Below are 12,919 nucleotides of genomic sequence, written 5' to 3' on the forward strand. Positions count from 1 at the left end.
ATCTTTTCAGGATAAGACTAGTTTTTCTTGGATAAGCATTCGAGAAAAATTATCCAAGAAATATTGGTCTTGTGATCGCCATGAGATGGCTAACTAACAATGGGTTCGTATAGCACAATCTCACCCCGGCTTACGGTATTCAACTGATATTCAGTGGAATTCCGGTTTTTTCTCGGTTTTTCCTCTGAAATATTCGACAATTCTTGCAGCTGTTGATAGTCGGATAATTCTTCAACGACCACGAAAATCTTTGAATCATCAGCACAGAGCAGCTTACAATCAATTCCAAGACGAGCTGCGACATTATTGAAATATAATACAAAGACAAAGGGCCCAAGGTTACTCCCTTGTGGAAAACCGGATGTGTTTTTGAAATTTAAAACAAAATAAAAAATAATATTTTGTGACAATTAGGAAAATTTGGCCAAGAAAAAAAATCATAGGAGGGTTGTATGCAAAGCTACGACCGCAAGGTTGAAGTAGAATACTTTTACAAGAAAGATAACCCGGCTGCTTGCGTGTCAGTCATTTTGAAATCGGATTTGTTTCGTATATACCGCTTGTTAAGCACAGTATCAACAAATCATAATATACATCACACTGCTGTGCATTTGCAGCAGCATCAAACCTCAGTTGCAGTTTATTGATAACCATTCATCGTGCTCTTTCAAATACATTTAGTAGCCTTAAAAAAGACCAATTGCTGCAATTGAAATTTTCATTCAATTATTGCATAAATGCTTCATGGTCAGATAGCGTGCGATAGCCGCTCTGACATAATAAATTTTTCGAACGTTGTGGAATGATATACCTGGAAAAATAGGTGTGGCTAAATTATTTCCAGCTATACCATTCTACAACTTTCGAAAAATTTTATTTCGTATGTCGTAAAACTCATGTACGAAAAATACATCTCATTCATTCTGGACCCGCCTTTATTTTCAGTTCCTACAGATTTTCTCAGTTTCATAACACGGATGTACAAAAACGTTTTCTTGTGGACATTCTGTCGAGCCGGACCGATAGAGCTCTCATTAAGGCAACAAAACAATATGTATTGTGTCGTGTTGTGCGGCTTGGAAGAAAAAAATGTTCCTGTCCCCGTGTCGCATGGAAGCAAATTGTTGCGTGTTTGATATTGCCGATGGTAGACATGAGTATGAAGGTCGAAATTCTGCTGGGATGTCTAACCATAACCGTCTTCTTCAAGGCGTTACATCCTTGTTAATGAAGTGTTGTGAATTTTCTAAAACAGACTCAGCATCGTGAATAGAACGTGCCGAACTTTTCTGTTTGAAATCGGATTTGTTTCTTATATACCGCTTGTTATGCACTGCACAGTATCAACAAATCGTAATAAACATCACACTGCTGTGCATTTGCAGCAGCATCAAACCTCAGTTGCAGTTTATTAATAACCATTCATTATGCTCTTCCAAAAACATTTAGTAGCCTTGAAAAAGGCCGATTGCTACAATTGCAATTTTCATTCAATTATTGGATACATGCTTCATGGTCAGATATACCCGCTGCAACTGCTACGCTATTGGTAGCCATGCCACAGTTGTGGCCGCTATACGCTGCCATTGGTATCCGCTGTCCCTGCATCAGCTGGCCAAACTGCTATCGATGCTGAGATCCGCTGCAACTAGTACGCTAGCCGCTATCCGCTATCGCTGGTATCCACTGCACTGCTTCTGCTGCTGCCAAGGGACGACTGCTGTTGTCGCTGTCTAGAACTATCATGAGCGGCTTCGGCTGAAACAGGCTCTTATATAGGCCAAATAGCATATTTTCAATTGCAAGTTATATGATTCTGTCGACCGTGCTTGGGAAGCAATCATATAACGACCAATCAGAGGTCGAATTTTTCGTTTTGACAAGGCTTGACTATTTTCAATAGTACAGTAGTGTGAATAATAAAATTACAATTATCTTCATTTGGGAAGAATCTTAGAAGATTTCCCAATCTCTTGCTGCAAGAACGAAGGAAATCCATTGAATACTAACCGATTTATTCGCATTTGAAATTGGACATGTTTTTCACATTTTTCGGTTTTACTTCCTGAGAGAAGTATGCTACTTCAAAAATTTTCTACACTGCATATATTTTTTCCAGAACCGCAATTTTTTTAACTAGGGGAACTGCTCCATTATTCATCTCATTAAGCCGATATTCACGAAGAATGCACGGATTAAACAACAAATTTTCATGAAATCATTGAACAAATAAACAAAATACGCTTACGTGCTCTTATAGAATCGTTCAGTATTGTATATTGAGTAAACTTAGCTAGATTTATCCTGAATTTTGTAAAACAAACCATTTCGCACAACGCTTCCATATCCATCTCAAAACCTAAATCACTGCTCAATTATTCATCTCACGACGTCCCCATATTCATTACACTGCAGTGCACTGTTAATCATGAATGAATCACATTAACATGAATGAACGTAGTCGCAGTCCGTCGTAGTAGGTTACCTGGATATCCGCGTAGTTGTTTACGTGCAAATATGGTAACCTAGGTAATCACGACAGTGCTGTCCATTTATGTCAATTATGTCGAAATAATTCAACATTTTCAGTATGATTTGTTCGTATTAACAGAAACCGATTTGGGAACTTTTGATTTTCTTCAACGCAGTGAAAACAGATGAAAATACATACAGTTGAAATTTGGGAACTGTAGAAATTCATCTCATATATTTCTGATAATTCAAGCTGGTTTTTGGAAATTTGAGGTGAACGTTTCAAAGATTAAAGTATTCTTAGTGTAGTGAGTGATTTTGTTTAGTGATTAAATTAAAAAATGATCCGCTAGTGATGAGAAAAACTTTGGTTGGCTGCTGAACGAGTCCCGTTGTAGCCGTATAGAACAATACGCGGATTTTGTTTTCTGAGGTAGTTGATTGAAATAAATGAGTTTTTGAGTGCAGATGTCTGACTATTATATCAAATTTAGAGCTTTTAGTGAGTTTTTGAGGATTCTACTTTATGAGAAATCTAAAGTGAACTAAGAAGAATCCATTCCATGGATTAACAGATCGATTTAGTTAGAAAATATGCGTTTTTTTCTGTTTTCAATTGTGTTTTCATGTTGTATGAGATGAATATATGGGCTGAGATGAATAATGGAGCAGTTCCCCTACAACTTTGCCAAAGACAAAGAAACAATCGAGTTTTTCTGATATAGAAAATTTCATCTAACAGTAACCACTTCGGATAGGCCCTTTTACAACAGCAGTCGCGAGTCTACATTAGGAACTGGTATTTTATTATTATTTATTGAACAATTCATCCGACTAAAGTGAAAAAAATTAAATATAAAAGTATATGGCTGGGAAAAGCCACCTTGAAGAGCGTGAGGGCAACTTTCAAGCTGGCATAAAAACCCAGAACAATGCATAAAATAACACAACAAGCGTAAAATAACATAGATAACAAACAATTGATAAAATTCATAATATACGATAAATTACTAAAAATTAAAATTATCGTTGAATTGATTGAAGAGCAGGGCCTTTTGGCGAACAGGTTCATGAAGGCCGTAGTTCGTACGGTGTGCATTCGTTTGCAATAGATTCTGGTTTCTACGAGGACGAAAGGGACAATACAGTTGCTGCAAAGTCAGGAGAACTGGACAATCAAACCGGTCTGTCAAAGTGTTTTGTGTCGTTTTGGCAATTATTTCCTTACGGTGCCGCTCAAGGGATGAGATTCCAACCAACAAGCAAAGGTTTTCGTAAGGTGGTAGATGATCGGGGTTTCTCCAGGGCAATGTACGACGAATCTTTCTAACAAAAAGTTTTTGAACTCATTCATTTCTTTGGATCCATAAATCATACTGCGGATCCCATACAACGCACGCAGTTTCCGAAATCGAAGGAACAATAAAGAGTCCGCAAGGTACCGTAGTCAGTATACTCTTGGCCAATTTTAAATTTTAGACCAAGCTGGCGATCATCGAGAAATGTTGCCTAAATGTCAATTGAGAGTCCAACAAAACGGCGATAGTGTTGCTACGTTGTAAACTTGAACCAGTAATGTGATAGTTCAACACATAGATTGCTTTTTGCGCTGGAAACTAATCACAGTACACTTAGGAATGTCTAGCATCATGCAATTACGATGACACCAGTCACTAAACAAGTCAATAAGCGATTGAAACCTATAACAATCTTCAATTGTTTCGATGAGTTTGAACATTTGAGTATCATCCGCGTACAGCAATCGTTTGCCAGGTGGTAAAACTTTAGTAACATCATTGATGAACAGCGAAGTGCGAGTGAGAGTTATATCTCTTGTACAAATCATCTCTCACTCGTTTTGTTTACGTTCAGATCTACGACCTCATCACGAAGTACTACAGATATCATAAAATGACCTTTTTATCAAAAAGAAACAATTGTCAAAAATTTCAGTGAAATTGCCTTAAAAAGAACAAAGTTTGTCTTCCTGATTACTAACATTGCTGTTCTAGGTCTAGACTTACTTTTGTCGTACAGAAGCTTGCAAATAGGCAAAAAGTGCCCCAATACTCTTCTGTTATTAACCCTGGGCACTTGGATCGAACCCGTATCATGATTTTCTCTGGTAAATCTTCTATTGAGAACTGCTGATGCACCCTACGCATGGCGAAGATTTATCTGAATAAATTTAACACCCATGGCGTTTGAACCACTACTCCCCGCGACACTGCCATTTTTACAGCTTGGCCTCTGACTGGTCTTCTCTGACCCCTCATTGCCTTGCTATCCAAGACCGCTTGTTTCGGATGATTGTAGATGGAGTTCATTGGAATCTTCGGAGACTTCTTTAGGATTTTCTGGTTCTTCACTAACAGATTGAGCAGAGCGTTTCTTTTTTATTTGAATCTGTCCATTTCCATAGTTCAAAACAAATTTCCTTTTTTCCAGTTGAAATTCCCCACGCCTCAGTCGAGCAATTTTCATTCTGGCCTCCAATGAGACAGAATCATATATCTTTCCAGTCGTGGAAAATACTAACTCTTCTATACCGTGTGCAAGTATGTGCATGTCATCCGAATTGAAAATAATCGAACCCGACCGGTTTGTTTACATTTGCCGGTACGATCTGTTTAATTATCATAAGCGAAAAGTTTTATTCCGCATCGGTTGAATATTCAAATAGAGACCAACTAGAGGCGAGACACGTCGCTCCGTTGTATCACATTCCGTGTTAGCATCAGCACGTGCCCACCGCGCATATGATGCAAATTTTGTCCTCTGCGAGAAAAATCATACTGCAACGGGAAACAAAAAAATAAATCATCTCACTAATCGGGTGTCAACCAGTCTATTTAATTGCCAGATTTCAATGAATCAGTACTAAAACGTGTGAGTGGTTTAAATTGCAGATGTATTTCATAAACACTAAAATGACTCAGAAATCGAAATGTAGATTTGTGGGGTAGTGTGATCATTAAGAGAGAGCAACCACACTGGACCAGTATGCAAATTGCGTATTGATGACGCTACGAGTATGTACGCAAACAGTCATCCAGTTTGTTGTGGAAAATTACATAATGATTGAACCGAGCTTAAGATGAGCTAAGGATGACCAGTGAGCGACCAGCGTATCGAAATGCAAAACTGACAAACCACGTGTTGGTGTTCAAAATTTTAGGTTGAAAATTTCCAAATTTAAACCAAACCCATTTTCCTTTGATCGACGTTCGCAAATTCAAACTCTTGGTTAGGTCAAACTGAAGCACTGCTTCAATGCAGCGCTTATCTTATCACCGTGCGCTACTATCGCGGATTTCAGCTGTATGTACAGGAAAAAGATTGGTACTCGCTATCGGAATCGAACGTACATGAGCAATCAGACGCAGGGGGCTTCGAACGAAGAATAGATTCACACTGGTGTGCCTTGAAAACGGACTTTTATAATAAACAGTCAATCAAAATGACACAAAAGCTGACCACAAACGAGACGGGCGACCGGTTTTACGAATTATGACGAGCTACTGCACTGCAATGAGAATAGTTCGCTTTATTGTAGTAACGCAGAAATAAGATTATTCAACTAACATCATTATTAGCTAATTGGGAGTTAATTTGAATGCCTTCTTACGTTAGTTTTATTTTTTTCAAATAAAAGAGCATTTACCTTGTTAAATTAGATTTGATCTCCTCCTTGAACTTCTCCAGCTGTCGTTTCATGTTTCTGCTCATTTATTCACTAGTATGCTGTGTCACCGTAACAAGATTCATTTAACTACGTCAAGATTTGTTTTTGATATTCTGCACTCTATTCCACAACAAAATCACTCACTCACTAGGTATTTCACTGCGGCTCTTCCAGCTATCTTAAGCGCTGTAAAAAAATATCAACATTTGAACCGGAATTTCTCATTCCGCCACTCGACAGAACGCCAATCAAAACTGATTATGGTGATATCACCGCTGATAAGACACCCCGTTAGTATGGTACGTCTTCTGATAACAAACGCCAATTCCGCTGACCAGCTTGAAAATGATTTCCTCCCAAAAAGGAGACATTTGCACTTTGTGTTCTGCTCCGCTAATAAATAATCAATAAATCCGAATGTATGTTAGCGGTAGATAACTGTCAAAACTTGGTCTCGAGCCAGCCAAGCACACACTGCACTGTATGACAATACCCTTTCCTGCTTTCCTACTGTCTGTTCACTGACATTTCGCAGACAGCCCCGCAGTACCGCTCGGTCCGACCATGATCCGCTGCAGCATTGGATGTGTGGCGCACATTCGTATCAGTATAGGTAAGTTGCTTGGTGAATCAGGGACAACTCAGTATCCCCCTAATGGACTGGAATGCTTTTTCAGGTTAATATTTTTTTTAATATGCATATATCCAGTAATTCTACAATTGAAATGGACCTTATTCTGGTACGATTAGTTCAATGTCTATTTCCTAAGATTTATTCCATGCAATTAACAGTGACCAATAATATAAAAACGTTTTTAGTTTTGTGGTTTTCATCGATTCAATGGATCGATAACGAACCCGAAAACAAAGGAATCGTGTTTTCGTTAGCGTATTTGGTGAACAGTTTACATTTCAGCCCAATGTGTGCATGTGTTGGATACCTTCAGAATTCGCTCGAGTACTTATTTTTGCCTTGTTTACATTTCTATCACTGTACAAGCTGAAGTTATTTTCTAGCTAAGTGCCAGCATCAACTTTTTGAAAACATATTTTTCTGCAATTCCAATGCATGTGGTTTAAGTCATACGCCTGAAAAAAAGCAAAACTATCCCCTTTGTGAAAAAGCAAGAAAATGCGCTTTTAATATTATATGCCACATTTATTAGGAATTTCCAAGACGGAACTATTTTGCATTTATTCACAGACGTCAATGATTTCAATATGTGCCAGCTGGAGCTTAATATATTTTCAAGAGTTCACAAACACAACCTTTAGGTGTATTAAAATATCAATAATGTTGTACTGGATTCAAAACCGATAAAGAACGTTCTCTGAAAAATGTATTTCGTGTAGATTTTGCGAACCTACACATATTGTTCCACAATCTTATTCCCCTCATTCAAATGCCTCCCTAAAATATAACTGCTTTGACACCCCTTAAAACAGTAGCGTCTAATATCTAGTTAAATGGCTTAATTTCCAATCTAAACCATTACACAATATCCGCTAGTTTGCGTTTAGATTTCTTACAACTTTGTTTATATCGCCATCTTTGCCAAGCCTCCCATAATTAGTAGATAAAATTTATATATTGCTAGTTAACATACAGCAAAACTAACAAATTTATGCAAAAATTTGACACAGTTCGGCTCACCGTGCTACAATACAATAGCGGGCTACCAGCACACATCTGCTTACGGCTCGCGTAAGAACTTATCAGCGCAAGAGCGAACGCACTAACACACCGACACAGTCCATAGTCTCGAGCGGGGGGCGACCAACGAATGAATGAGATCATCAAACGCGAAGAAGAAGGCAAACTACTAGAACATCTTCCAACACGCAGTGCAGCGGAAAGAATACCCACACACACAGGTACACCCGAGCATGAAGAAAATTTGCACAAAAAGCATAATTTCTTTCCGTTCTCTCGGTGGATGGGATAAGATTCTCCAAAAAAAAACCTGTTGTACAACTAAATACTTCACTTCTATTCTTCTCATAAATCACTTGTTAAGTACACGTAACACAACCGTACGATAGGAATATTACACATAAACACGCGAAGATTTCGTTCGCACTACCTAAATCGACCTAGAAAACAACACTTGAAAGGAAATAATATGACGCGCGTTATATTTAGATGAGAGTGTCACCAATTTTAATTAGATTATATTCGCATCCTTCCGGGATTCAACATCTGTCAAAATATCACTTTAGCTTTAGCTTCGAGTGCTTGTTTAGTTAATTTTTTTCCCAGGCGAGAAAAGAAAACAAAACTCGCAGATGATTCACGACCAGATTTTCCTGTACTTTTTTTGTTCTCGTCTCGCTCCCGTTTGCACCCACTCTTCTTCAACCATTCATTCGACCGTGGCGAACAACACAACATCAAATGAATAACTAACTACACACAGAGACTGCTAGTGACAGACTGCCGATAGAATGCACAGTTATTGACGAACCTGCGTTGCGTGCAGAAAACGGTAGAAACCAATACCGGAGAACAAAACACAATACTGCTGGGCCTGCTGCTAAATAGCTGTACGTTCGTGTTCGGAAAATACCAACACACAACGATACCCAGGCTGACGCGTAACAATGAACTATGGCACAACTACCAATCCGGGGTGGAGCGAATACGGACCGTAAAACAAATTGTCAAGTAACACAGTTTGACTCAATGTTTTTTATATAAAGGTACGGTGAAACTGCCAAATCTTTATTGATCGCCGTTGTCGTAATATTAAACTGTGTATAAAATTAATAAAATCTTGTCTTACTCATCCCGTGCAAATAGAAAAAGGAGCCCGAAAAAAAATTTACGATGTATTTTGCGGTGAGTAAACGGACAATGTTTTGTATTGTAACCATAAAAAATATGGTATTTTTACTGTAAACTTGCGAACGATTTTTGTTATTACCATGTTTCAACAACGTTTTTCGTTGTTGCATCTACCACCGACAATAATTTTACCATGAAAAACATTGTCAGTGACTTCTAAAGTATGGGAAAAATGCTGTTAAGATACATAACCACACCCCCTTTTTCATGGTGAAAATGACAATGTTTTCTATTGTTTTGGACAATGATATTTGATGTAAAATTGATGTATTTACAATGAAAAACGTAGTTAAATTATGGTAAAACTATATACAGTTACAGCAACTTTTTAGGTTTTTTTGATGTTATTTTTTTCGGGAGAGCACTTTTATTGATATGAACTACGGTCCTTTTACAAACAAAAGCAAACACCGAAATTGACAGGTGCATCAAACACTGATGCCAAATCAGCCGATATACTCAGCTGTGAATAGCTGAAAAAATCACAGGAGGGTTGTGTGCAAAGCCACGACCGCAAGGATGAAGTAGAATACTTTTACAAGAAAGAAAACCCGACTGCTTGCGTGTCAGTCATTTTTTAATTTGTTGTTCAATTCAATATCGGATAAGATATCGATCACATCTTGGTGTTACCATTGACAGTGCGAATAAAGTATTCCTTGTGATAAAATAAGCAGTGAAAAGCTGATCTAACACTCAAAACTAGACGGCTTAAAATGAGTCAACTTTTTATTGAATGCATTTACTAGTGCCCGCTATCGCACAAAGACTGCATTTCACTAAAGTGCCTCACTGCATCAGCTGCTATCGATGCTAAACCCGCTGCAACTGCTACCCCAAGTAACCAAAAGTTCGGTTAAAAGTAGATTTCATGGTCTAATCAGCCGAACTTATGATCTTCTACTATATAAAAATGGAATTCCGTAACGCTTGATCTTATTGATATTATTCCCTCCGTCCTGTGGTGTACAGTAATCATCATGATTTAAAATCGTTCTAAATCAGTAAAAAAAAGCGGTGACATAAAGGTTTTTTAACCGGAAAATATTCGGTGATGTTCAGGAAAGACAATTGGAGAAAAATAATTAGTATCTCATTAATACAATTTGAGATAATATTCACAAAACTACGTAAAACATGCAAAATGATGACTTTTCAAGCTGAATTTGCCTCTAAATCAAAATTCAAAGCGATGACATGTGATTCTTTTTACATTAAAATGTTTGCTAATGTTCAGGAAAGACATTTGAGGAAAAATAATTAGTATCTGATAACTATAATTTGAGATATTATTCACAAAACTACGTAAAACATGCAAAATTATGACATTTCAAGCTGAATTTGCCTCTAAATCAAAATTCAAAGCGATGACATGTGATTCTTTTTTCATTAAAATGTTTGTTAATGTTCAGGAAAGACATTTGAGGAAAAATAATTAGTATCTGATAACTATAATTTGAGATATTATACACAAAACTACGTAAAACATGCAAAATTGTGACTTTTTATACTGAATTAACCTCTAAATCAAAATTCGAAGCGATGACATGAGATTCTTTTTTCATTAAAATGTTTGTTGATGTTCAGGAAAGACATTTGAGGAAGAATAATTAATAGCTGGTTACTAAAATATGACATATTATTCACAAAACTACGTGAAAAAAGCAAAATTATGACTTTTTAAGCTGAATTTGCGTCTAAATCAAAATTCAAAGCAATGACATGTGATTCTTTATTCATTAAAATGTTTGCTAATGTTCAGGAAAGACATTCGAGAAAAAAATTAGTATCTGATTGCTTAAACTTGAGATATTATTCACAAAATTACGTAAGACATGCAAAATTATGACTTTTTATACTCAATTCGTCTCCAAGTCATTTCATTAAAAAGTTCGTTGATGTTCAAGAAAGACATTCGAGTAAAAATAACAGGTATTTGATTACTTAAACTCGAGATAATAATCACAAAACTACGTGAAACATGCGAAATCATGACTTTTCATACTGAATTGATATTATTCACAAAACTAAGTAAAACGTGCAACATCATGAATATTTAGGCTCAATTTGTCTGCAAATCAAAATTCAAAGCTATGATATGTGATTGTTTTCCAATAAAATGTTAGTTACTGTTCAGGAAAGACATTTGAGAAAAAATAACACGTATCTTATTACTAAAAGTTGACATATTACTCAAAAAACTATGTATGTTCGAAGCATTTTTGAAGATGATTTCCTGCATACAAAGAAACACCTTAAGATACTTTTTGATTTGTTTTAAAAAACATATAATACATGCAAAACTTTGACTTTTTAAGCATAAGCTCAAATCGCATCTAAATCAAAATCCAAAAGGATGACATGTGATTTTTCTTTCAATAAAATGTTCGTTGTTTCTTTAACATTTCCAAATATTTTTTTGCAGAAAAATCCATGTTTTGAATCAGTGCGAGTCGAGCATAAAAAATTTAAGTTTCTGATGTATTCGTAGATTTGTGAACACATTACGGGATTCGATTTACTTTTTTACCTTTACCCATACTAGATCTTGGAACATTTAGCTGGATGAAAGATCCCATTTCATTGGTTTGAACATAGATTAAGAGGCGACTTAAGCATTGAAAGTCATTTTTTATTTTCTACATAGTTTTGTGGATTAAAGCACAATTGTTAGTTATCAGAAAACCTTCACTTCTTCTCAGACGTGTTCCTTGGACACCAACAAACATTTTCGTTTTGAAAAAAATCACAAGCATCTCTTTAGATTCCATTATAGAGGAGAAATAAGTATGAATGGTCATGCTCAATTCTTCTTACTTACTTTAATTTCCTAAAAAGAGGTTTTACTGCAAACGATTGTAAAATAGCCCGAATATCACCCAGTATAGGTATATTCAAAACTGGGATGACTCCACACAACATTTTCCAAAACGGCGGCTTCCGGCTTCAGAAAAATAACCTAAAGTGGTATTTGGCCAACCATTTCAATAATTCTGAAAGTGGAACTCCATACCACTCCATACGTCGTTTGGAAATCCGATATGGCGACTTCCAGTTTATGTGTGTTCTGTTCTCTAAATATTGAGATATCTAAAGTGATGAAGAACGTATAAGATACGTATAAGAAATATTTTTTAAGTAAGTTGTGCTAAAGCAGTAATGAATTATAAAAAAAATGATTCTTAAATTTAAAACCTTTGATCCCGAGCATCGCCGGAAACGTTCAACTAGTCATGAATAGAATTCTATTCAGCTCAATTTTTAAGTAATTAACCGTACTTTCAAGTTCGTATTTGATGAATAAACTCCGAGTAGCATGCAAAGCAGCTTCTAAACTGCACTAGATTGTTCACATTAAGTTCGGTTAGGTCGCTGTACAGAACTCTGTTCAGCTTGAAAATAAAACTTCAAAAAACTCAAAATAAAAAACAACTTGAGTATTTTTTTATTTTTCGTTTTTTTCTAACTTATCATTTATCATGTACTGGAGGAATTCTAGATCAGAAGAATAATTTGCCTGGCTTTATTTATTATTATATTTCCTGATTTTTTGCAACTTACCACCACAGCAGATTCGAACTCGAGTCTTCCCGCTTTGGAGCCTTGATTCATACCACTGGTCCGTTCCCGTTATATGAGGTCGATTTTACTCGATGTGCTGATTTCTCTCTGTTACCTACATGCTCATAGCTAGGAACATACCGGTTCTATCTTTCAGTTTGGAGGTACAGATAAAGTACACGCGTAATTTTATGTGAACTCTAGGGTTCTGAAAAGGCTGCCGCGGAACTTTTTCCAAACTTTCAAGTTCAGAAAAAGTACACGCGGAACGAAATGTGAACTTACGTCTGACAGTTCTCTAGTTTGTTTTGATTTTGATGCAGTTTGTTGGTGATATAATAAAATAAGTTGTGTAG

The 12,919-nt window shown here is 36.5% G+C and overlaps 1 protein-coding gene across 8 annotated transcripts in view; it reads right to left on the bottom strand.

Annotated features, from left to right (window-relative positions):
• LOC129729546 (rho GTPase-activating protein 44-like) overlaps positions 1-8,613 on the bottom strand; it is a 52,195-nt gene extending 43,582 nt beyond the window's left edge. Inside the window, exons 1-3 of one of the 8 annotated variants that reach the window (XM_055688188.1) lie at positions 8,471-8,570; positions 8,146-8,264; positions 6,137-6,343 (exon numbers count right to left, since the gene is read on the bottom strand). In XM_055688188.1, coding sequence (XP_055544163.1) covers positions 6,137-6,201 — 65 coding nt within the window. In that variant the 5' untranslated portion in view covers positions 6,202-6,343; positions 8,146-8,264; positions 8,471-8,570. Of the gene's footprint in view, positions 1-6,136; positions 6,818-7,811; positions 7,988-8,121; positions 8,265-8,455 lie in introns of those variants that run through there. The other 7 variants (XM_055688192.1, XM_055688189.1, XM_055688190.1 and 4 more) reach the window with 7 other exon arrangements.
• Positions 8,614-12,919: the final 4,306 nt, after the last annotated feature.

This window comes from Wyeomyia smithii, chromosome 3, assembly GCF_029784165.1.
Source record: "Wyeomyia smithii strain HCP4-BCI-WySm-NY-G18 chromosome 3, ASM2978416v1, whole genome shotgun sequence".
In the NCBI taxonomy this organism is placed as follows: domain Eukaryota; kingdom Metazoa; phylum Arthropoda; class Insecta; order Diptera; family Culicidae; genus Wyeomyia; species Wyeomyia smithii.